We start from the raw sequence: 26,635 nt of genomic DNA, 5'->3' as shown, positions 1-26,635 counted from the left end.
TTACGGGGGGAGGTGAGGGGAGGTCTCTATACCTGAATATTGATGAAATTCTTCATTATATCATTATTTCTCGTTACTTTCTTCAAATCCACCAATCCCCCATTCCTTTCTTCTCCATGATAGTGATCTTAAAAATCATCCAAGAATTCCTTGTAGCCTTTCACTTCAAACCTTTATTGCACTTTTAAATTTATAAATTATCGAGCAGAAGACGAGAGAATACCGCTTAAACTTATGTAAAACGTGGCGTTCAGGTGTACTTTTTGGTTTGTTATTATCTCTTTTGTTTTTTTCTATCTAAGTAAACTAATATTTTCGGGTTTCCTTTAATTTAAAGGTAATTTGTGCGTGGCCAAAATGACTCAAAATACCGTGATTGAGCTCCTTCAAGCCATCGCACCGTCCTTCGAACTAACTTGTCTCCATGTATTAACATGTCTCCGTTTGATTTCCAGGTAGTTCTAAGTCTCCAGAAAACCAGCACGAATTCTTCTCTTAGTCTCGTGAGGTTCTTCGTTCGAGAAAATCCTTCGACCACACACCAAACGCCACATTACACTAGCCCCAGTACCTCGTGGATCATAAGTGAGGACGAACAGACCAAAGAACATGACTTCAATGAGGTATATGTTCTTAGTATTCCTTGGATTGATGTCAAAGTTAACGCCATCTTTTAGGTGAACCTGTTGTTGGGTACCGCCACACATGTGCGCCACGACAGACCACTGACTATGGTACTGACCTAAGAAACACTTGCGTTCTTCTTGTTAACATGCAGTTAACTGCATTGAAATATTTTACTTAAATGTAAATGAGTTCCAATCCCTGGGTAATAAGTTTAAACAGGTATGTACTTACGACTGCTCCTGTATAGTTTTTGAAGTCGCATGTCGCATTCCATTGCCGTTATGTGTCGAAGTATCTTCTCGCGTGACAAAACCTCTTTTTAACACTCTGGCCTGATTGCTCGAGAACCAGTTGACACTAATGTTTGATTAAACCGATTATTATTTCATCCGTTGTTGCCGTAATTTCCCTCAGTCTATGCCTATGCTCGTTTCTCACTAGTTTGTTTTTTGGTAATGTGTTTTTGTCCATTGTCTCTGTTAAGCTGCAAATTATGGGCCAAGGAAGCCTGTCGATATCTGGGAATAACGTGAAAATGAGCGTGGACAAAATTGTTGGCGACAGCAGTGGTATCCTAACCGTGCGCCCCACCCAGACCGTCCATATGAGGGGCTCGGAGGGACACCTTCCATTCTCGCTCCTGTCACAAAAAGGTTCCAATGTGACCTTTCCCAGCAGTATGAACTGTCGTGGAGTCGAGGTAGCGATGCGAGGTGTGATGGGAGAAATGACGAATCTTACTGTTGGACCGCAGTGTCGGTTTATTCTTGAGAACTCCACTGAAACGGAATTCGCCTTAGATCACGTGGTTGTGCAGACGGACGGTTACATGGCGGCTACCAGAGAAGACAGACAAGATGTGCGGATGATTGGAAAAACGTTTGACATTAGAGGGGGAGCTAAGGTCAGTAGATTGTACATTGAATAGAACATTTAACAGTTGTCTGTTCAGTGACCTGAGGCCCGTTTCTCGAAGGTCCCGAAAAGTTTTCGCACCCGGAAAGCTGTAGCAAAACCTCAAACCCTATGATTACAGAGCTGTTTTATTCACGTATTATTAATATGAACAGAGGTTCTCTTCATACGAGGAGTTTCGGGCGTGTATACCTCTCGGTTTTTAGATAGAGATTATCCAAAATGGGCTTTGCGGACCCGAAAAGTTTCCGCCACTTTCGAGAAACGGGCCCCTGGCCTTTGAATGGCAGCGAGGCTGCAGGTAACCTTGTTTTGATAAAGACCTCACTGCTTTTGTTGTGTAAATCAAGTTGTTCTAATGCTAATAAGTTGGCATTTAAATGGAAAAGCAGAGAGGTCTGTATTAAAGCAAGGTCACCTCCAGCCTCGCTTGCCTCTGTAAAATGGCCTATTGTCTTGTTTGACGAATTCATCTCTGTAGATCTTACTGTTTCTGATGAGCATACTGTCGAAAGATGCCTATTGCCTCTGTATTTAAAGGTCTTCGTCCGAAACCATTCATATGAGAACATGTTTCATTTGAACGTCTGTCTTCATTCAAATCACACTCGTTTTTGTTTGCACGAGGATCCCTTCTGAAACAGATGCAAAAGACCACGTAATGGATTTCGAGTCATTTTTCAATTTCCCTGCCGATAATTCAGAGCCATCTGACAATTTGGAATAGAAAATAAACAAGGCGACACCTAGGATTGAAGCAGCTAATGTATAAACAGACCAGAACAATGAGTGTATGAACAGATCAGAACATCTAATGTATAAAACACCTTAGACATTGCTATAGCTTTAATGAAGTAGTTAGCTTGTACAAATTACCTGATTTCCACATTGGTTTACCGTCTATAATTTTCAATCTCAAAGAACACATTTTTAATGCTCCTCACACTCACTTCGTGTGGAGGCGCGGTAGCCTCATGGTTCAAACGCTTCACGTAACTGAATATGCCCCAGCTAAAACTGGGGAATCTCCGAGTGATATTCCCCACTTTCAAAACTGACCGTGTTGCGAAAACGTTTTGAAGGATAATTGACACAATAGCCTCCATTCAGCGCAAAAATATGCTCGGATAAATATTTGTCCTTGGACATCATCTGTTTCTCAAAGCTTATATTTTTCCTCAAGATATTCTCTCGGAAAACTGCTCGCTTCTCAGAGCAGATAATTGTAATGTCCAGGGACAAATATCCGAGCATATTATATTTTCGCGCTAAATGGCATGGGGACTATCGTTTATATGCCATTACATTTTTATACGCATCATTAGCCTTGATACATAAGCTATTACTATGAAATAGAGTCGAGATATTGAAACTTTCCTCATTGCAAGAACTTGGTTTAACAATGATAACAATCCTCCTTTTCGTCTAGTTTATTTTCAAAGTCGTGCGTGTACTCCACGCCATGGGTAACAAGTATGCTTTGCTCCAAACATAATTGTACTTTCCATTTTATTGTTGACTCGTAGTGATCCTAGCATGCGCAGTTAAACGTATCTGCTGTGGAGAACCTAAGAACGATTAACTGGTCGTTTTGAAGAGGTGGTCGAAGGTCTTAGGTTTCCGGAAGAAAAGGTGCACACGGGCTTGGGACGAAAACTCCAAGTCGTTATTAGACGTTTTACCAAGACTGAAGAGTTGTGCGTATTAATCTATTCTATTTTGATTTTTCTCAGATGGAGGCAAATAGTCTCACTTTAGACTACGTGAACATCACTGTGGAACCCTTCGCTTACCTCTCAGGTGATAGCCTTGTTGATGAAATTCCCGGATTACGTTACTATGGAGACGGGTGGGGTGGTGTCTCCGGCTCCTCTGGTGCAGGGCATGGCGGTCACGGAGGGCTGGGTAAAGGCCAGTCAAAGGTCGGTGTCTCATACGGGAAGTACAGAAGACCCACGACATTTGGAAGCACGGGCGGAGCCGAGGCTTTTCCGTTCACAGGCGGATTAGGTGGAGGCCGGTTTAAAATCATTGCTCACGATACGTTAGTAGTTGATGGAGTATTATCCTCTAAAGGGGGAGCTGCACGGGCTTCTCGCAGCGGCGGTGGAAGTGGAGGGAGTATTCTAGCGTACACATCAAGATTACATGGCGACGGAGAATTTGACGTCTCCGGTGGCGACGGGGACAGCTCAACCGGGTATTACGGAGGTGGAGGTGGGGGTGGTCGTGTTTGCTTGTACTATCGCGAGAACCACTTCCTGGGTCGGTTTCTCGGTGCAGGGGGCACCAGTCCGTACGAACCCGGTGGTCCAGGTACAGTGTTTCTAGAGAATGTGCCCGGAATGAACGCTACCTATGGGCACGACCGTATCGACGAAGCAGCACACGCGGAAAGAATAATTCTGGATGAAGACGTTATCAACGGGACACGGTGGACTCGAAACAGAACTTTGTACCTAAACGGGCTGGGTCGAAAACCTTTAATTCCCGACGCCAATCTTGGCGCAAGCTACAGTGACTTCAGTCACGGTGGATCAAGCAGGGCGTGGCTCACATTGGATGATGAGGATCTGGAAACAAACGGAACTGATGTTGAACTGGACGAGTTGCAACTTTACGGTGGAGCGCAGCTAGCCATCATAAATCCGACAAGCACCAAAGCGCATATCTCAATCGTGATTGGTCAAATGGAAGGAGATAGAACCGGGAGAATCCATTTGGGCTACAACCAGACTTTCCTCTCCCTCCAGTCGTACCTCCCCATGGACATGATCATTTACCAGGGGGGGTTAACAGCAATGCAGGGAGAACTGCTTGTTGCCGGGGTTACTGTCGAGGTTGATGGTGTTTTGAGAAGATGCCAGAACATTACAGTAGTTGATGATGGTCTTATTCGAATGAAGGAGATGTATGATACAGAGGGAAAGCCGACCAAGGTAAGTGAAATGTGTAGCCCTTGATGCCGTTACAATGATCCTTCACATAACAACTTCTTAAGATTTATCAGGCTTTTAAGATGTTTTTTTGGCTTTTGGCAACAAAAATGCTTGCGAACTGATTGTAAACGCGTTAAAAGGTTACAAAGGTTTGAGAAAGTGATTCAATTACACCAACAGGCCGACATCAGTATACCAATGCCCCTTATTAGTAATTGAATTAGAAGTTGATTTTACATAAAAAAACAGTTTTCTCTGATTGGTTAGTTCATGAGTCCAGCAACTATGAATCTTGAGTAGGAAGTATGTATTAAAATCGCCAAAGTCTGCTCGTGTTAATTGGGTGGTCGCTATAAAGGGGTTCCTAAATAAGAACCGAACTCACCGAGCTTATTTGGGGTGTTAAGGAAATGTTGTACTGCACAGTGAAGCGTATTTAGTTATCTACTTCGGTTACAGACCAATAGCAATATACACTGTTACTAACATGTGATTTATCGTTCATTTCTAGACCTTTTATTTCGAGTCAATCAGCGTTCGAAACAAGGGCACCATGACGGTGACCAATCAGGAAAGAGTTCGTGAATTCCGTGGGACATCTATGCATGTGTTCGGCGGAGGAACGTTTACAGCAGTTAATCTTCATGTGCACGTCCTGAATTTTACCATCGATGCTTTAGCTACCGTCCATGCAACTTTAAAGGGACAGAGCTTTGTTTACGATGGTATGTTTACTTCGGTCTAGTAATCTGGTATTGTATCGAAATGTATTATGTTGCCTTTATATGAAAAGCTCTCTTTAGCGGGTAATCTTTCATCTCTTGACCCTAACCAAGCTCGTACTCTTTTCGTGTCCTGTTTTCCTGTCGTGACTTAATGACGAAGCGCGCGAAGTCTAAAAATAAAATGTAAATTATTGGAACCTCGTGAGAGTCAGACATCATAAGAGTGTTCTGAGAGAAATAGGAGGAAAATGAACGCCAAATTTTCATTTTAAAAATTGTTTTAGGAACACTTGTTTACGCGCTTGGAAGAGCTTCAAATCTTCCACCATTCCGTTTTGTTTGTCTGAGTTTGTCTGAATTATAACGTCATTCGCGCGCTTGGCTATTATTGTAGGAAATGCTCTTTTGAGAAAACGTTCTAACATATAGTTGACGACTTCGCCAAAATCGCTGTAGGTAGCAAGTGAACAGAGATAATTTCTGATGAACGTGTCATAAAAGTCATAATTCTCAGCGACCAGGGAGGGGTGGTAGGGTTACTTGTGATGAACTAGTTGCCTCAAGCCACGGCAAAAAAACAGAGCTAAGTGTTACTTACGGGCTGGCGGCTCATCTTTGGCAACTTAGGTATCTTTCTAATTATTTTGATTGTCGCGATTAACTTTACAGGTAAGGGTCCTGGTGCAAACTCTCCGTCCCCAGGCTTTGCCGGAGGATCAGGTGGAGGTCACGGGGGACTGGGCGGACGTGCTGCGAGTCAAGTGACCACGGGAGCTTCATATGGGTCACTAAAACAACCCAATGACTTTGGTGAGTTTGAGTGATGTTTCACATGAGCTTAGTAGCTTAACTTTGGGGTTGTTCAGATTTCTGTTTAGCGTGTTAGCGACGTGTCGATGATTTTCTTTATTCTTGGTTCCTCCGCTTGAAATATATCACTTTTGTAAGAAGAAAGTAGATCTTTCTTATTCTTGGCCAAGTGACTGCAATCAATGTCCCTTTTACGTCCAAACGATTGATGTTATTCTCTTCGAGTCATTTTCAAACAACATTCGAAGATCATAATTTAAATTACACGAGGTTTCCCGCCTTTGTCGCCATTACACGTCTTCTCGCACTAACCGCCGGCTACGTTCATTTCCTTACTTACCGCGTTTGTTTTCCGATAGTTTTATATTTTCTTGCGCTTGCCACTGGTTTACTTATTTTCTTGCCCGTGCCGCCGGTTCCATATTTTCCCGTGCTTGCCGCTGGTTACCAGATTTCCCGTGCTTGCCGCCTGTCATCCATTTTCCTGCGCTTATCGGCGGGTATATGTTGTTACGTCAAGCTCTGATTGGCTTATGGCACCATTAGTGTCGTTATGATTGTGATAACCTTCGTGTGGGTATCATGAAAATCGTTAATTAATCGAGTAAACTGATTAATGGTGATGTTTGATCAACAGGCAGCAGTGGTGGCAAGGGAAGCGGTGGTGGGCACGGAGGCCGAGGTGGTGGTATTTTATTCCTCAACATCAGCGACACATTGGACATAGAGGGAACGCTGAGTGCTGATGGCGACAACTATGTTGGTTCATACGCTGGGGGAGGTAGTGGTGGAAGTATTCTTATTAGAACTGTTACATTGGAAGGAAGTGGGACTGTGCAGGTTAGTTCAATTAGCTATTCAAACCTGAGCAAGCCTGAGCAAGTCACTTGCAATTGGAAGCAATGTTGTGCATAATTAGTGGCGCCACTTAATTATATCCTCGACTGCAAACTTAACCGGTTTTTGTTCTAAGTTATCACAGGCTGTGTAACTGAAATATTTATGTGGCCGGGCGTGTTTACAATACGGAAACTGAGAAGGCTTTTGTAACATGAAAAATTGTTTTGGTTGTTTCTGTTACGTTGAATCATCTAAACCTTATAACGATTAAATCTGTTGTCAGTGTCTTGGACTCGAAATACCTGACGTCTGGCTCTGGTCACCTGACCCCTAGCAGTTTGTCGTTTGCGGTGAACGGTGATCTCAAGTATCTAATTGTAATATAGCGTTGGTGCCTTACGACTACATATTAAAAAGTGATAAGAACGAGCGGAGTGTAACGGCTCTCTATGCAAGATAAGATTAAATCATATGACCATAGAAAATTTGTCTGAAAAGTATTGTGGGAAAAGTGAGCTTTGTTTTATTCATGTCTGGTAGAATGGTTCTCAACTGGGTGTCGTAAAACCAAAACCAAACTAATTACTAACCTACTCAGCCAGTCTCAGACCGTATTTAAAACAAATACCAAAACCAAAGTAATTGTCCGATTACTTTCGACACTCAATTGAAAACCGCTCTATTGTATGTTATTGTGTGCACGTCTTATTTTCACATTAGATGTGTCCATGGTAGCGGTGTGTTTTTGTATACACTAAAGTGCTGTTTGTTTTTCTACTGCAGGCAAATGGTGGCAGTGGATATAGAGACCCATCTAGAGGAGGGGGAGGTGGCGCTGGTGGCAGAGTCGCCTTGTACTACCAGGGAGGATTCTTTGATGGCTTCTTAGAAGCTGCTGGCGGGATTGGTGACGTAGAGAATGGTGCAGCTGGAACTGTGTACGTGGAAAAAGCAAGGAATAATTCTGATCGTCCATATCGAACACTGAAGGTGGATAACAAGGGTCGCTCACCGCTCACTGAACGAATCAATCAGGTACACAACGATTTTTAGTATTATTTTAGAAGAGCTCACTCACGTTTTTGTTAAGTTATTTTGGCCACGTATAAAATTACCTTTAAATTAAATGAAACCTGAAAAGAGTAGTTCACTAAGGATAGAAAAATACCAAAGAGATAATAATAAACCATAAAGAAACAAGGAGGGTTAAGGATGGAGAAGAGTAACACGAATTACAAACGAGTATCTTGAAAAATTCAGGCTAAATTTTTTAAGATGTGCAAACCGTGACGTATGCTTCTTTAAGTGCGTTATTACTTTTTCCACACATCAGCTTGAGAACTTGGCAGGTATTCTGAAAAAGATATCGTTGCGTTGACGCAATGGTTTAACTCGCCATGTTCGTGTTGACTTCTAAGAGAGTAATTTTGGTTTTGTGTTGTTGATCATGTCGATGATAGGATTGGCGTGTAAAGGTGTGCTTAAATTCCTACGGGTTTTGGCCCCTACCCTTGGTGAATTAACCGCCGTTTTTGGATAACCAGCGAATAACTTACTCATCGACGTTTCACACGTTCGTCTTACGGAGCAAGCAGAAAATAATGAGCTAAAACACGTTGTCCTTTCTTCAGTGTAAAAGGCTAACGCAATGATTGCCTTAAGGGTAGGCTTCCTTTTCCGTTCTTCCCGTCAAAAGAGCAAGGGGAGGGTAGGAGCGGGGTCACATCTGGTCGGTCCTACAAGATCTTCAAACAACAGGTTGCTTGATGAGCCTAGAGCAAATCTTAAAACGTATGGTGAAAGTGCTTTTTTCGTGGCGGCACCAAGGCTCTGGAACCCACTATCCCTCCAGATCAGACTTTCATCATCAGAGGCAGTTTTTAAGGCTAATCTTAAGACTTATCTTTTTAAGCGTGCATTTGATTTGGATTAGGATTTTAATTTTAGGATTTTAAACTTAGGATTTTAATTTTAGAGTATTGTAAAGCGCCATGGACAATTAGTGGAAATTGGCGCTATATAAATGTATATTTGTTTGTTTTATTTATTTATTTATTTATCTTCACTGTACTATTAGGGAGAAACGCTAATTAAGCGGCCAAATATTAAGGAGTCTTCATATTGCCTCTTGCAACTCATGATTCTACAACCTGATAGATTTTTTTCTTATACTACAGGTTGAAGAGATAAAACTTTATCCAGGATCTATGTTACATAGCTACTCGACGGTCTACACCAGCATAAGCGGACTGAGGCTTTCATCCAGTGGCGTCACGCAGTCCTACCATGAGGGGTCCAACCCTAACCCTCATTACTACTCCCTGTCACGGCTGTGTGACGGAAATCTTAAGAATGCTTACATAGTGACATCTTCCTACACGAATGTGGTGATCACTGTCAGCCTACCAAGGAACATGTTCATTCATCACATAAGAATTTATCCCGTATGTAGTACATACATGTTATTTTACCGGCCGGAAAGTCCGTATGGAAAAATCTGTACCCGAGATCTTGAGTACGACCCGAGGGCACAGCTTTTCCCATTGTGGACCGACCAAGGTCGGCAAATAACGTGTTTTTTGACTCTGTGTTGACTGTTTATATTTTACGTTGTTTTACGTTTTAACAAAAGGCTTGAAAAGTTTCCAAAGCTGGAAATCTCGGAGCGATCCGTAACCAGGGTCCGGATGGGAAAATCTAGACCGCAGGAGCGCGGGCGATTAGCTTATCAGATTCAAGGATTTTGGATTCCGGGCCGCTGAGAAGCTGGAGAAAAAAATAAACACTCCTCTGTCCTTAGCAATTTTGTTTACCTTTTAAGGCTTTTCGCGTTATATTGCTCTCTGTTATTTGCTTTTATTCCTTAACTTCTACGTTTGATTGACAATATAATTTCAGACATCATCAAACCATTGTTTAGAAAGTAAAGGAGATATTTTGTTGATATGTAGAGAAAATATTTGACAATCAATCAAGGAAGTTGCGCTACCTTTTTACAACGAGCATTTTTCTGTTAATAAGAAAGCCGAGGCTAAGAAAGAACTAGCTAAAACATGCCCAAGGTAGAAACTTAGTTCTCATTTATTCTGAAAACAATTTAAGTTATGAACAGCGTTTGTAGGTTGATTACCTTGGGAGTGCACATTCTTGTAAAAGTTAAAATCGTTTCAGAGTATCTACTACGACACTATTTTACTTCCAACGTAGTAGAAGAGACATTTACGAAGTTATTCGCCAAAAAATTAACAACATTCAGCCTTACTCCCTTCCCACTCAGAAAGATAATTGTTATACTACATTTAAGAGTTCAGTATCTGACTGAAGGATATACAGTCCCGTTGAGACCGACTTACTTTATTTGTTTCCTTTCAGTATTGTCATCAAGACTACCGCGTCAGTTTCCAGCTGACTGCAAAGCACGCTACCCTGGGAACCAAAGGTCCCAGATCATTTGCAGGCTGTTATGATACTTCTGTTTACAATGATGTATTCATGGAAGACACCATTTCGGAGTTTACATTAACCTTGACGCGGCTTGAATCCCACGTTGCCTTGAGCGAGGTTAAGGTCTTCGTCGGACGCGAAACCTCGTCTTTTCATGCGACCACTCTCGAACAAGACAGCTCGAGGACGTGGCTGGTGTTCAACGATCCCAGACTAACGACATTCGAAGTTGACGAGCTAGATATCCGCGGACACGCTCACCTCGGCGTTCAGAACAAAGCTGGTAGTGTAGAGCTCTTGGTGAATGAGTACAAGGGAGATTTTACTGCTACACTTCAAGTGGGTGGAGCACAGAGTGTCTTTCTGAACGCTAGCGCCAACTCGGTGATTCCTTTCACACTGAGAACGTACCAGGTGAAAGTTTATTTCACGTAACTCGTATGACATTTTCTGTTTGTTTGGTTATTTTAAGCCATATGTGTATTGCTTATTTGGCGCCGGCTTCTTTCAGGTCATCTTATAGGAACTATATCAGATTTTCTGTCTTGCCTAACAAGTACGTTCGCTAGCTTACGAGGAGCATCTCCTGTTTGGGCCGGGGCGCGAGTCGTGAAACACAGGCTATACTTCCCAAGCTCGTGATTTGTAATCCGTCTAAAACATCCTCAATCTTAACCACCTTCATCGTCTTCTTTGGTGCTTTTCCACTGCGTGGAAAACCGTTGTTTTCATGTTTTCTTTGACATTTATAAAAATTAGTGTGTTCATCCCTTATAAAACAGCATGTCCCCTTTAGGTCCCCTAAGTTCCCTTCCTCTTCTGGAGTTGACAGGCGCCTTGACAAAAAAGGTGTCATTTTCAAGTATAAGAAAAGGGACATCAAGTTCTCAGGGCAGAAAGAAAAATAGAAATCTACTTGACCAGTGGACCAGTAAATTTCATTTTTCACTTGCCCGACCACTTGCCCCCACTTAAATGTTATTTGGCGATGTGGTGGATTCCTAAGTAATCCATGCTTTCAACCTAATGGTTTACTAATCTAGCAGTCTTAAGTTTTGAAACAGCTTCTGATTTGACATTTTTATTCAGACTCACAAGACTACTGAGGCGAATTTCACTTTCCCCACTGGAGCTCACTGGGCCACTGAGCTTCTATTTTCACTTGGGCACGAGCAAAATTAACTTGACCCGGGCAATCGGACCCGGGTTTTTTCCTGCCCTGAGTTCTTATGCGTTATTTGCGTTGTTGTGAATGGAATACCTTCTAAATATATCTATAATTTGCAAACTGGGAGCGGCTCTCTTTTCTGTACGGTTGGTTGTAACCAATCGTTTTTATAATCATTTTAGGGGTCAAAAGTTTTCCTCCCACGTGAAGTGTATCTCCAAAAATCGTCTATTTACGCCGAGTCGGAGCTGGTTGGACTTGCAAACCTCATAATCTCACACGACAGTCGCTTTGATGTCACGCAAGACGCGCAGGTCAACTCTCTCTCGAAAGCAACCGTGCTATTGGATCGTATCACCATCCTAAACGGAGGAAAATTTTACCAGCGGACCACTGAGCCTGCAAAATTAACTGTAAACCTCACAGGGGAGATTATCATCAACGCAGGCGCATCAATGGATGTCAGCCAAGTTCATCTGCAGTCCCATAACATCTTCATTGACATTGGTGGTGTTCTCACGGCTCGAGGCCGAGGATTTGCCTCGATGAGTGGTCTTGGTGCAGGTCGTCAATCTGCTATTGCTTCTGGAGCTGGCCACGGAGGGGCTGGCGGAAGAAGCTCTAATCAGCCGCTGGTTGGCAAGGCGTACGGCTCGTTTGACCTGCCACTCAATTTTGGAAGTGGTGGAGGACGAGGGCATCAGGATTTGGTAAGACTGAGTCTTCTTCAATTCTAGTTGAAATAGAAAGAAAACCACGGGCTTATTATAACCACTGTTCTTTCGACGTTTGTTGTTGCATCATGACATCCATCTTGAACAGGCCATTTCCTATGTGTCAAAACGAGTCTGTGCGAAACCATTCATAAGAAAATGTGTTCCGTCTACAGGTTCATTTCCATGTAAATCAAACTCATTATCATATGAAAGGTTTTGCACGAAGACTCGTTTTGAAAGAGAGGCACAGGGTAACTCGGAAATGGCTTATTTACTGACTTCCAATCTGAAGAATAAATTGATTAAATAAAACTCTGATTGGTTAAGACATTTAGGAGCAGATCCAAACCTACTCATCATGACTTGGTAAAACGTTACTAGATAACACCGGATGTTTTGAGCGTTAACATGTTCTAAAACGTGCTTCTGTAACAAAATCAGGGCTAACGCGTGGAAACTTAGCTCACCACTATTTGTGATACATCTCCACTATAGTACACGTGCATACCCTATAGTTAGTCTGGAAATCTCCTTGATTTTCGAGATTCGTTGTTTCATTGTTTTTGTGTCATTAGCCCGGCAGTTCAGGAGGTGGAGCCATCAAACTCAGTGCCTCACACATTGCTCAAGTTGATGGGCTCCTTGACGTGTCAGCAGAGAGAGCTGTCAATCCAGGCACCGGTGGAGGAAGTGGTGGCAGCGTCCTTATCCAGTCAACACTGTTTCTTGGTAAAGGCAAGATAATGGCAGATGGTGGTGAGGTTGCCCCTGCGTTGTTTGGAGATGCTGGTGGAGGAGCTGGTGGCCGCATTGCTGTGCATTACGAGAGTACAAGATTCGGTGGCGCGTTCTCAGCTCACGGTGGAGCGAGCCGGAGTGAAGCTGGGGGTCCTGGAACGGTTTTCCTGGCTAAAAACTCGACACACAAGACCATGATTATCGACAACAATGGCTATCGAGCAACCAAGCCGTATATATCGGATTACAGAGATATATCCAACGATGGTGGAAGAGCCTGGCTCCTTGCGGGTTTCATGGGCGAGTTTACTATCAATCTGTTACAGTTGCGCGGTGGAAGTCATTTTGCTATCTATCATCTCAATAACTTTGCGTTTACACTTAATGTAGAGCGACTTGAAGGTGACCTTGGCGGTATGATCCACGTGTCAGGGAGAGACAGGGTGTACATCAACTACGCTCCCAGGCTTTTCCCGTCAGGTTTCCACGTGTACAAGGGAGGATTCATTCATCTGCCTCGTGACGTTCTACTTAAAGACTTGTTTTATCCCAGGATTTCACTGGAAGGAATGATTAGCGGCATGGATAACTTGACCATCGGTGGAGGTGCAGAATTTGTAGTAACTGCTCAGGTACTTGAACACTCAACGACTTAAAAAGTGTTAAAAACGTGGACGTTAAATCTCAAAATTAATTCCTAGACCCTATCTAGTCAGTCAGTCAGTCAGTCAGTCCGTCCGTCCGTCCGTCCGTCCGTCCATCAGTCAGTCAGTCAGTCAGTCAGTCAGTCAGTCAGTCAGTCAGTCAGTCAGTCAGTCAGTCAGTGAGCCAGTCAGACCATTTTGTTTTTCTTGCTACACTTTGATAGTTAATGCCATGATCTACCCACCATTTTTAGGGTCATACAGAGGGCTTCAGTAAGAAGACCATCCACTTAAACTCCATGACCGTCATGAATGGCGCGAAGCTCACAGCCGCTGACACTGTCATAGACTCACCTACAGTCAACCTGTTGCTGAATGAGAGCTTGAGAGTGATGGCAGGGGGCCTGATACAAGGGAAATGGATTAACATCAGTGCTGGTGATATTGAGGTGGAGGCCTCTGGTAATATTAATGCAGAGAAACGAGGCTATGCGGCGAGAAGCGGACCCGGATTATCATCAGGTAGATCAACTGCTGTTGTTTATGTTTATTATATGTTCGCCATTTGCATGTAGCGTGAAAATACTATGGTGCTTCTCACTGCTGCCTTTCTGTATCTACAGGATAATTTGCCTTTCGTTTCGTCTACTTTTCCATCAGAATTCATCTCTGTCAGAAAACGAGCGGTTCAGAACGGAAAGTGCGAAGTTATCAAGCTTCACTTAATGGCAGCAATACGGCTAATATCTATGAGGCTGCGTAATAATAAATAGGTGAACGACAAAAACATCGTGTTCATGAAAAATAGTGATTTGGATATATTCAGTAAGTTATCCATGTACCTTGTTGCCCATCTGGACGGTCTGTTGGGAACGAATATGTTTATCTAGGTTATCCTCTTATCTAGAAGAGGAGAATGTTAATTTAATAAGCGATACATCTGGTTGAACTAGCGACAGATATTTCCATACCGTGGACGAGAAAGTCAATTCCTGTCCGCAGTGTTCCGTAGCGCGGTTTTCAGGAAGACCTTTGATTCAGACCTTCTTGCAACCCGATATCATTGTTCCTAAGCCATTATTATCCTCTTTACCATCGGTCGAGTCTTCTTGATGCTTATTCCTTACCGTTTCGAACTCTTTAAAGGTGTGTTTTGATTGTAAGGACGGAATTTTACCGTCTAGTAGAAAACCACGATACCGACGCCATGTTTGTTTTGGATGCTGCGATCAAAACCTAACGCTCTACTACCTCCTAGAATGTGCAAATGTCGAACAGAATAAGTACCAAAAACTTCTCTAGGGAGTGGAAAAAAGGCAATTTCTTAGTATTTTCAAAAGGCCACTTGCCTCAACTACCCTATGAGGGAGTTCACATGCTCCGTCATCCACCCCTACACGAAGGTTTCTGTTATGGTATGTCGTCATATTGTGTCCAAGTGGGAAAAATATTGACATCTGAAGGCCATGTTTTCGATCAGGAACTAGCATTTCGTTCACTTGAAGAACCTTTCCCAATATTCTAAACCCAATAGTGCTTTGTCCTTCGGACGTTGCGCTAATAAGGTGCATTTCTGGTTTCTTTCATTCATATTTAATTTATTTTCGTTGCTAGCCCGGTGGTTCTTGAAGTCATTCAGTTACTCCTTCACTCACTCGCGCTTATTAATTCATTTATTATTTGGCCGAGACTAATATTTCGTATATTATGATTGGCTGAGAGCAGACCAATTCATCGTTAATTTTTCTCTTACATACACTTCTTTGATACCCGTTAGGCTCTGCTGGCGCTGGTCACGGAGGCCGCGGAGGGTTGGGTGGCTTGGGTTCATCCCCAGGCTACTCCTATGGCTCCCTTTATGAACCTCTCTCCCATGGAAGTGGAAGTACGTTGGCAGCTGGGGGCGGGGTAATCAGACTAGCGGCAAGGGGATCTGTTACTATAGATGGCTTAGTTGGTGCAAATGCTGAGGATGGGCACAACGAAACTACCGGAGGCGCTAGCGGAGGTAGTATTTGGATATCGTCTAAGAGCTTCAAAGGAAATGGAGTTATCAGAGTCTCTGGTGGAAGCGGACTGTTCTCAAGCAGTGGCGGAGGGGGTGGTGGACGAATATCAGTTTATTTTGACAACCGTACTTTCAGTGGCAACATAGAGGCCTTTGGCGGAGCAGGTAACAAAGAAGCAGGAGGTGCCGGAACAATATATCTCCATAACAAGTTCCGAAACTACGAGCAACTTATAGTGGACAACAACAACATAGGTTCTCCTTTGACAGATGACATCGTAGACGTCGATCATGATGGAGGTCGGACATGGCTGACACCAGAACCCAACACAACAGCGATGTCATTTGATGAGGTTGATATTCGAGGCCAATCGCAGCTAGCCGTGCTTACAACTCCACCTGGCTCACCTGTTCGGTGGGACATCAGAGGTATTCGTGGTGACCGGTCGGGAATTGTGCACGTCAGATCCAATCAAGAGTTGCAGATGACGCTATCGGACAACCAGGGACAACAGCCCGAGCTGCTGTGGGGTGTCAACGTGTATCCAAGAGGTGATCTCAAGTTACCTCATAAGCTGGTTGTGGACGGGATAAAGATGATCGTGGCAGGAAGTTTGAGCGGCGCTCAAAGTGTGACAGTGGGAAATAAAGGAAAACTAATTCTCAGGTAAGCAGTAAAGAAACTGCTTTTGCCCTTTTAAGGTAGTATTGTGTGATTACAAACCCGAACACTCAATCAACGTCATTTCAGTGGCAACATACATAAACTTCTAAACGAAGTTATTTTGGGGTACTCGTCGTTGAGCTAAGCAGCACAGCATACCTTGAGCTAAGCCCCTGCATCGATAAAACTTTGAAAATGTTTTCCATCAATAATTACCTTTACGCTTCTGTTCCGTCTTGGATAGGGTATGCTGGTAATGCCGTCATTTCACACCTCAAAAACACCTGTTTCTATCCAGCTTTTTTAAATGTGCTAAATAGCCTCAATATATCATGCAATTTCATTTTTTAGGCAGCTTATTGCTTCAAATAACCAATCGTCCAGAGACTTATCATTCGACGTGATCGAGATCCAGGGTGGCGGCAGTATCGAAATACAAAGTGATAAAGAAGGCCTCTCAATAACATGCTCAACCTTGTGGATACGCAGTGGTGGAGTTCTTATCGCTGACCGACTTTCGGTTGTAGCCGACACGGTAACAATCGAGCAATCGGGAGTTATTGACCTGGACTATAAGGTAAGATCAGACGTATAATACTGCTAGAAGTGTACATCTCTGGTTTTGGGTCTTGAGTTGTCAGATTCGCGAGTAGGCTATTTATACCAAACCAGTGGGCAATCACGTTAAACTGGAGTTTTGTGAAGGGCAGCGTGAGCTACAAATTATAAATTGAGCAAACAACTGTCAAACTTCTGACGCGTAATACACGTTCGGTATTAACGTAATTTTTAATTGACACTTTTTTAGCTGTTAGTAATATTTGTTAAGCATCTAGTCCTTACATTGTTTTCCAGGCTTTTCCACTTATTTTTCCACTCGTGTTAACACTTAAAACATAATAGTTTAATATGTCATGGATTTTCGGGAATTGACCTAAGATACTCGAGGCCACTTGACGTTGTTAAAGTTCGCGATTGTTATGCATGAATACTTTTCTTTTCAGGCTACAGTAGCAGGGTCAGGTCCTGGAGCTGGATCTTCGCATTATAGTGGATCGTCAGGGGCCGGTCATGGTGGTCGTGGAGGTAGAGGCAAATCTCAAACTCGTACCGGCGCTTTCTATGGAGACTTCTCAAGGCCCCAGGCGTTTGGTAGCTCTGGTGGTGGAGGAAGCGGTAATAGTATAGCAACCGGTGGAGGTGTCATCCATATCACTGCTCAACAGATGCTTCACGATGGACAAATAACAGTTAATGGCAAAGATGCTTTAACTAACTCAGATTACGGTGGAGGAAGCGGAGGCAGCGTTTTCATCGAGGCAGGAAGTTTCGACGGATCAGGTGTAATCCAAGCGAATGGAGGTACAGGTGGAGGCGATGCTGGTGGTGGAGGTAGTGGCGGAAGAATTGCTATTCATTACAACTCAACATTCTTCTCCGGAATCATCTCTGCTTACGGAGGGGCCTCAACCATTGAGACAGGAGCGGCTGGAACGATTTACAAGATGGACGAAAGCAAAGGTTATAGTGTCCTTGAAGTTTACAATCAAGGCAGTAAGCCGTCCAAAGAGACAATTGAGGACTATTCCCACTTGGCGAGTGACAGCGCGAGGACGTGGTTGACTTTAAGTCATATTGTTGGCTCGCCGGTACCAGCTGCTGTTCAGGACATAGATGTGGGACCCATCATATACGAAGGCCTTACAATTGACGAAGTGAAGTTGGGTGGATCAGCACACCTTGCCATTGAGCCTGACTCAAGTTTGACTCGTCTGCACACGTTCAGACGCTTTTATGGTACTTTTGAAGGAGACAGTTTTGGCTTCCTCCACGTTGGACCGCGACAGCTTGTAACAATACCGAACACAGACTACTACATTCCAGTTAACTTAAAGGTTTATCAATCAGGCTACATTCAGCTTCCTGATAGGGTCATGCTTCACAAGAACTCGTTGTCTCTAAATGCTGGATATCTCATCGGCGTTAAGGACCTGACAATTTCTCAGTGCAGCGTTACGTTTGGAGCCGGTTCTGGAGCATTTATCACCGGCTCTCTGCAAGCAACGCACTTCAAGTTTGAAACCGTGACGATTATGAGTCAAGGCTTCTTAGACATGGTTGCGACCAACACCAAGTATTCGCTGGAGATGGATTCTCTTGTCATAAACTCAGGAGGGATCCTCACCGGACGCGATGTCGCAATCGTTGCACAGACTGTGACGGTGGATGAATCGGCACTGATTAACTTGGATGCTAGAGGAGAGAGTTGTCCAGCTACAGACGTTTACTATGCTGGCTCAGGAGGCAGTCATGCTGGCTATGGAGGATTTGGATTTCTTGGAGAGTCCTCAGGGGGCAAGCGGGAGGACCCATTTGGTTCAGTATTTCGTCCTGTGGCATTTGGGAAAGCTGGATATGCCGGTCGATCTTCCTCAAGTTGTACTAGTGGGTTTGGAGGTGGGATTCTAAATCTGACGATCATCGGGACGCTCCAACTTGAAGGACACATCACTTCAAGGTAAGAACTTTTATATGTTACTTTTATATTAGGAATTGTGTTTATGACGGAACCAAGTTGTTCTCTGCCGTCTCTTTATTCATGTCTGTTGTTTTCCTACTTCCGTAAGGGATGAACATCATTTATTTTAGAAGTGGTAGTATGACTTGCTAGCAACATGGTTCACTTTACTATTTGTTCTCTTTGACTAGGGGCGAGAATTCGAAGCATAGTGAAGGTGGTGGCGGTGCAGGTGGCAGTCTGTTTATCAATGCCAGTACTGTGGAAGGAACCGGTTCCTTTGACGTTCATGGCGGAGACGGAGGGTCCAGTTCAGGAGGAGGAGGAAGTGGTGGTATAGTAGCAATTTACTACAAGACATCATCGCTTCAGTTCTCATACAAGGTCCATGGTGGCGGTGGCAAGAACATCGGTGCTTCTGGTTTCCTGTATTTGAAGAAAACAGAGTCGCAAATGGAACATTCGGAACTTATCTTAGAAGGAAGAAGTGTTTTGGCTCTCAATACGGAAAGCTCACTTATTTGTGATCCAAAGCTTATTGACTTTACTTTTGATGAGATAAGGCTACTTAAATCCAGTACACTTTCAATGATTTCATGCCCGCAGGGAAGTCCTATGACGCTGATTACTAAGACAATCGTAGGGGACAGAACAGCGTGGCTTGTCGTAAAGCCAGGTCACGATGTTTACATTGGCGTTACAGGTGTAGCTCAATCTACTATGGAACTTGATTTTAATGTGGAAATTAAAGATGGTGGAACGCTCTCCGTGCCGTCAAATTTCTTCATTGCCAGTGATACAGAGATAAACCTTAGTGGCAGCCTTGTTGGTGTCTCAGATTTGACGATCACAAATAACGGAAGACTTGTTCTTAAATATCCTGGACATACTGGTTTTAGGATAACACCTCAACAAGGCATGTCTACTGTACAATTTACCTCAGTACGTATCAAAGATGGTGGAAGCATGACTACATCTTCACCAAACAAAGTAAAACTGAAGAGTGATCTTTTGCAGCTTGACTACGGAGCTAATCTTGCATCTGGCATTCCTGTGACTACGGAAGAACGAATACAACATACTAACGGACCTTCTCTTAACAGGCCAGACTGCCCTCATGGATACGAAGTTGTTGAAGTAGCGTCAAAGACCTTATATAACCCTTGTGGTGTGGGCAAGCACATTTTCAACAAACGAAACGAGTCTTACTTAGTCTTCAAGAACGTGTCAGTGGCTATATCTCCAAACGAAACGATTTACGTTATCATGAATGAGACACGCTACAATGTCACGTATTACATTGCTTGTGATTACGACAATTTCAAACTTCTCGCAGGCCAGTCATGTAGCTTAGCACCAGGGAATTATACATACAACTCTCTGGAGATACAAGGAAGCGCCACAATGTACATTGAGCCAGGAATACAAAGAAATAACATGAGTACACTAACTGTCTCTAAGCTGACCATTTACTCAAGTGGCTCTATTGTTGCTAAGACATCGGACTTTGTTAATGCCATCCTATCAGTTTCAGATAATGGTGGTAGCTATGGTGGGCTAGGTGGTGGTGATACCGACAACAAATCTCTTTACGGCAATGTTTCATTCCCTGATGATTATGGATCTGTTGGTGGAGGAAGCACTCAAAATCGTGGGAGAGGAGGAGGTGTTGTAATCCTTAAGACAAAGGAGCTCGTTAATGATGGACTTGTCGATGCCAGTGGAGGAGATGGATCTTCAGGGGCTGGTGCTGGAAGCGGAGGAAGCATCCAAGTAACAACAAATTTTCTCAAGGGATCCGGTACTTTCAGGGCCCGCGGTGGAAATGCGACCTCCCCAGCTGGAGGAGGAGGTGGAGGAAGAATCGGAATAACAGTTCTTCAAGGGCAAAGTGAATTCCATGGTCTTTACGATGCTACAGGTGGTGATGGACACAAAGGATCTTCAGGAACGGTGTACATTCGAGACCAAAGACTAGGAACCTCTTATGAAACACTCCTTTTCTGGAATAAGGTCGTTGGTTACCCTCCAGCCCGATTGCCAAGTTCGTCATCTTCTTACAAGTACGATGAGTTGCGTTTAGAAAATCATGGCACATTCTTAGCAACAGCGCAGTTGCTAATCATCAAAAGCTTCGTCACCGATGGAACTGGTAAACTAACAGTCTCGAATGGCAGTAGAGTAGATGTTACGAATTTTCCTCAGTCATCGGGAAGATTTGCATGTGATCTTGAGATCCTACCTGGCGGTTCCTTGTATATTTACAGCCAACCAACTTTTGTAGGTCCAGGTTCACCCACGGTAGTAATTGCAGGGACTTTGGACACAAGAGAACCTATACTCGGGGAAGGGAGAGTTCTAAAAGTGGCATCGAGTGGAGAAGTTCGGTCCACCAACTTGAGGCTTCTTAAAGGTTCTATAGTTCAAGTAGACGGTGATGGCATAATTAAGAAGAGTTTTTCGTATTTGCAGTTCCATCTTTCTTCGCTGCGACTTGACACAAATGCACAACTTATCTTTGCTCAAGAAAATGTTACTCTGAAGGTTGACTCATTGCATCTTAGCCAAGGAGTAACTGTTTCGTCAAGTTCCAGTATGAAACGTCTCAATATCACAGCTAATAATATGATCGTAGACAACCTGGCAAGAATTACCACCGATAGCGGGGGCTTCCTTGGCGGTCCAGGTGAAGCTAAAAGCTCCGGTAGTGGTTGTGGTCATGGAGGAGAAGGTGGTGGAATCCAGGGTGGATCATCTTACGGATCTGTATTTGAACCGCGACATTATGGCAGTGGCAACAATGTCCGTGGTGGTGGAATCATTTTCTTAGATATAAAAGAAAAATTGACTTTGTATGGAGGTATCAGTGCTAATGGTGCAAATGGTTCAGCTGGAGGTGCCAGTGGAGGCAGCATATTGTTACGGGCAGGAACCTTGTCTGGTCACGGAGAGATTGTGTCAAATGGAGGTAAAGGACTTGGTTCTGCGTCTGGTGGCTCTGGTGGCCGCATCGCTCTCTATATCACGGATAAGACTCCTTTCACAGGTACAGTCACTAGTTATGGCGGATGCGGGGCTACTTGTGGGGCAGCTGGGACGATATTCATCCGTGAGTACCTAGTTGGGCTACCTCTCAACTCGACAATAGTGGACAATGGAAACAGTAAAACGGAAGCTAACACAATTATCATGCATGAACAGAAAATCTCTTACACAATGCGGCTTCTTAAACTCATAAATGGTGCTAGGCTTGAAGTGGCAACAATACCAAATGTGGAGATGAAGATAGCAATTCAGCAACTGGACGGTGATGGAAGCGGACGCCTTCATGTGCATCGCAATCAAACACTTACGCTTGGAGCTGGCAAAGCTGTGACTTCAAGACCATTCATGTTCCCCTGGGCGATGATCGTAGATGAAGGAGCAACGCTTAATCTGGCACCAGTGCTTTTCATTACGCGAACAGCAGTTTTACCATCCCTTTACTTAGCTGGAAAACTGAACGGTGGACAAGAGGTTAATGTTGGTCAAGATGCTTCTGTGGTTATTGCAAAAACTGGCATTATTGGAACCTTCACTAACACGCCCGGGATATACTCTTTCCGCTCGCTTAAAGTTTCCAGTGGAGGACGCATAACGATCGAGGCAGATAAATTTGCAAATGCTCCTGTAGAGGTCAGAGCGATCTCCATTGATGTAGCATTTGGTGGAGTTTTAGAAGGAAGATACCTAAGAGTAATAACACCACTGTTGAACGTTGCTTTTAACGGTGTTGTGCGAGCCGATGGATTAGGTAATCCTCCAGGTGCTGGTTTTGGCGTTGGAAGTTCTTCCTTGTTAACCGGAGGTGGATACGGAGGCTGTGGTGGTGGCAATACCAACGATAGTTGTGTGGTGTATGGATCCCTATATAAAGCAACAGAGTTCGGAAGTGGAGGTGGAACATCGCAAATACCCGATGGTAATCATGGTACTGCAGGTGGTATCATTAATGTGATGGCTTCGCACTTAGTTGTTGATGGTGTCATATCGTCAAATGGTCAAAGCGGAGACAGCACCACAACAGGTGGAGGCAGTGGCGGCAGTGTGGATATCTCCGTCACAGAACAGCTAAGTGGCCGTGGACAAATTAAAGCGGAAGGAGGAGGTTGTGTTGGAGAGATAACAGGTGCCGGTGGCGGTGGACGGATCTCTTTACTTATAACAGGTGACGATAAGTTTAGTGGCACTTTTAGTGCACGAGGTGGTAATTCTTCAGCTAAAAGTGGCTCGCCAGGAACTGTCTATATTGAAGTTGGCAAAACAGTACTTCGTGTCAAAACACTCTTTCTGGATAATAGTGATATCCACTCAACTTCACCACTTCCAGTGTTTCTCAAACAGTCATCTGTCATTTCTTATAATCTTCAAGAACTCCGCTTAAAAGGAAAAGTGATGCTACACGTAGAAAAGAACATGCAAGTTGACAAGCTGGTTGCGGACTCAAACAGTGTTATTTATATCAAAGATAACGTCACGTTTACAGCTGAACCAACTTCTCGGTATTTACAACCGTACTGCAGCTTCATTGTCGAGTCTGATGGAGAAATACGTATACCTGATGAAGTGATGTTTCTTGGAAGTAGCAATGTATTCAAGGGAACCCTGACTGGAATCCTAGACATGATAATCGGAGAGAATAGGAAAGTAACTTTTTCTTCCTCGGCGCGCACGGCTCGTTACATCGATGGACAATATACCTTTATCACAGACCGTGGCGAATACCGATTTTCTTCTCTGAGAGTAAAGAACGGTGCCTTCTTTTCGTTTGAGGAGGCAAGGTTGAAGAAAGTCCCGCTGACTGTGGGAAGACTTGAAGTAAACTTTGGTGCAATAGTTCAAGGCAGCTGGCTCGACATCAAGGCTTCTGACGTCATTATACACCCAGGTGCTACCCTTGATCTATCTGCGCAAGGACACGAAAGCGACAAAGGACCTGGTGCAGGGGGTCGGTATCAGTCCGATGGAACTGGTGCCGGCCACGGTGGTTACGGTGGGTTGCGCCACGGAAATCACGGAACATGGTACGATTCAGCGTTCAATCCAAACGATACAGGCAGTGGTGGCGGTAGTTCTAGTTATGGTGCCGGAGGAACCGGTGGTGGTTACCTTCGTTTAACAGTGGTTAGGGTAGTAAAACTCGAGGGAACAATCTCAGTAACTGGAGCAAGTGGAGAAGCTTCGAACAGTGGCGGAGGCAGTGGTGGAAGTGTGTGGATCTCAGCAGATGATATCCTAGGAAATGGGATAATCACTGCGAAAGGCGGTGATTGTAAGGGCACGGGAGGTGGCGGCAGTGGTGGGCGTGTTGGCATCTACTTGCAGAAACCGATGAGTTTTGAAGGCCTCTTACAAGCACAAGGTGGAAGCGGAAAAGAAGCTGGAGCTGCTGGGACGCTATACATTCAAGATAACAACAAACTTTTTCCTCGAAAGCGTCTCTGGATTGACAGCCTAGCAACTGCTATCAACAAGGCTCAAACCGTGCTATATGAAGCAGATGTTGTTAACTACCTATTTGACGAACTTCGGCTGACAGGAATGTCTCGATTTGAGATATATAATCTGCAAAGGAAGTTTCAGACCATCCAAGTCACCCGATTTGTTTCTGATGGCGTAGGGGAAATTGCCATCAGGAAAAACCAGACCCTTCTGGCAGAGGTTCTTGAGGCAAAAGAGAGCCACTTGACCTTAACAACGAATATCTACGTTGAGGAAGGTGCAAATCTTGTCGTAGCTTCGAATCTCACTGTTGATGGAGCAACCCTTACCCTTGATGGTAAACTATCAAATGTTAGACACCTCGTTGTGGAATCAGGAAGCGCTGTAAAATTTGGAATTACGTCACAGACGACCTTGATGGAAAACAATAATTTTGTCTTCCAGAGTGACCCTGGAATTCAGCAGTTTGCAAGCGTTACCCTTAAAAGCGGGTCCGACTTTGGAGCTCCACTGAATCTTAGGATCAGTGTCGGAACATTGGATATGAAAAGTGGAGTAACACTGCGAGGGAAATTTGTTGACATCAAATCCAAGTCACTGCTTATTGGACGCGGTGCAACCCTAACGACGAACAACAGCATCGAAGCAGTGGGAAGTTTTGGTGGCAGTGGGCGTTCTTCAGCTAACGGTGGTTCTGGTGGTGGACATGGAAGTGCTGGTGGAGTGGGGTATAATGGATTGGCCGGTGGGAGTCCGTACGGTACTCTGTATGAGCCAGATCAGCCAGGTCAACCGGGAGGTAATGATAGCGCAGGTAACACAGCTGGCAAAGGCGGTGGAGTGATCCGAATTGACACTGATATTCTGGAAAATGACGGATTCATTACAGCAAACGGTGGACATGCAGTCCAAGGAAGCCAGGCTGGTGGAGGAAGTGGTGGAAGCGTATTTATATCGATAGGCAGCATCTTTTCGGGTACTGGAACAGTTTCTGCTAATGGTGGACGTACAGATGGTGCTGGTGGGTGCGGGGCCGGTGGCCGAGTGGCAATACATCTCAAGTCTAAATATTCATATCGTGGAACATTACAAGCTCTGGGCGGAATCTCAAGTAGCAGTGGAGTGTCAGGTGGACCAGGGACGGTCTATATCAGAGACGTCCGATACAAGTTATTCTTTCATCAGCTGCACATCGATAATCAAGATCAAAGCTGGCAAAACTATGTTACACTGAATGAGAGTAAGGTATCTTATGACTTCAATGAGCTTTATGTGTTCCGTAAGGCATCTTTACGTATGATTCAGGATTCAAATTCCACACTGCGCATCAGGAAACTCTTTGGTGATCGATCTGGTCTTCTGCATCTCTATGAAGGTCACAAAGCGATTATAGAGGTGGTGGAGGCACAGCTAACCACCACTAAGAGTCCTATAAACTTCAGAATTGACAACGGAGCTGAAGCTGTTATGTCAACGATTGTATACATCGTTGGCGATGGTGCAGTAGCTTTGCAATGTAACGGAACTTTGAATGGTATCCGTAACCTGTATGTCACTCAAAAGCGAGTCGTCAAACTGAACAAAGGCTCGAGAACCTTAAGAGACAATGAGTCACCAGGAACCTTTAAGTTTTCCAATGTAAAATTATTTAGTGGTAGTTCAGTGACTATGGAGGACGAAATCGAGATGAAAATAATTGTTGGGTTCTTGAATGTAAAGTTCCACGCGGCTCTGGAAGCCCATCATTTAGACATTCTAACTTCTAGTTTGGATGTGGAAACTGGGGGACTGCTCAGCGCAGCTGGTGACAACAAAGCACGGGAAGCTGTTCCTTCTAGGGAAATATCATCGCTTCCACGGGGAGCAGGAGCAGGGCATGCTAGCAGTGGCGGAAGTGGTTATGGAGGAGCTGCTGGAGGCTCCTACTATGGCTCTCTTTACCACCCAAAGGAATCCGGTCGCAGGGGCGGAAACGGAGCAGGTAGTAGTGATGTCGGGGGAAGTGGAGGGGGCTATGTGAAGATAGAAGCCGGCACTTTGCTTATCAATGATGGTACCATTACGGCAGAAGGTGGAAGTGCTAAAGCTGGAAGAGAGGCTGGAGGCGGAAGCGGAGGAAGCCTTCTATTTCAGACAGACAGTTTCATTGGTAAGTTTTGTTCTAGAAGCTTAGACATTAAATTAGCCAAAACAGCAGATAATATTTTCCCACAAAATGTTACCAGACCGATTGCAAAAATCGGAGAAAAAACGCTATCAGTACATAATGTAGCAATGCCCCTAATTGATACATTTTTACCTAAGACGATGCAAAATTTTCATTAATTCAGGACACCAAGGAATAACAAATCCCAAACATAATAAACAATTGCTATTAAAAACTTTAGAGGATCCGATT

At 44.1% G+C, this 26,635-nt stretch overlaps 1 protein-coding gene across 1 annotated transcript in view; it reads left to right on the top strand.

Annotated features, from left to right (window-relative positions):
* LOC145489587 (uncharacterized) overlaps window positions 1-26,635 on the top strand; it is a 120,788-nt gene that overhangs the window by 50,253 nt on the left and 43,900 nt on the right. The window contains exons 30-45 of the mRNA XM_081468570.1: window positions 456-623; window positions 1,112-1,531; window positions 3,276-4,481; window positions 4,993-5,206; window positions 5,876-6,016; window positions 6,654-6,856; window positions 7,640-7,891; window positions 9,034-9,300; window positions 10,229-10,714; window positions 11,651-12,178; window positions 12,760-13,554; window positions 13,821-14,088; window positions 15,344-16,241; window positions 16,590-16,815; window positions 17,243-18,756; window positions 18,948-26,386. Of these exons, the coding sequence (XP_081324696.1) occupies window positions 456-623; window positions 1,112-1,531; window positions 3,276-4,481; window positions 4,993-5,206; window positions 5,876-6,016; window positions 6,654-6,856; window positions 7,640-7,891; window positions 9,034-9,300; window positions 10,229-10,714; window positions 11,651-12,178; window positions 12,760-13,554; window positions 13,821-14,088; window positions 15,344-16,241; window positions 16,590-16,815; window positions 17,243-18,756; window positions 18,948-26,386 (15,025 nt within the window). The remainder of the gene's footprint in view (window positions 1-455; window positions 624-1,111; window positions 1,532-3,275; window positions 4,482-4,992; window positions 5,207-5,875; window positions 6,017-6,653; window positions 6,857-7,639; window positions 7,892-9,033; window positions 9,301-10,228; window positions 10,715-11,650; window positions 12,179-12,759; window positions 13,555-13,820; window positions 14,089-15,343; window positions 16,242-16,589; window positions 16,816-17,242; window positions 18,757-18,947; window positions 26,387-26,635) is intronic.

The sequence above is a fragment of the Orbicella franksi genome, chromosome 6 (assembly GCF_964199315.1).
Source record: "Orbicella franksi chromosome 6, jaOrbFran1.1, whole genome shotgun sequence".
In the NCBI taxonomy this organism is placed as follows: Eukaryota; Metazoa; Cnidaria; class Anthozoa; order Scleractinia; family Merulinidae; genus Orbicella; species Orbicella franksi.
The sequence above is the reverse complement of the archived record's forward strand: the minus strand, read 5'-3'. Positions and strand labels throughout refer to the sequence as shown.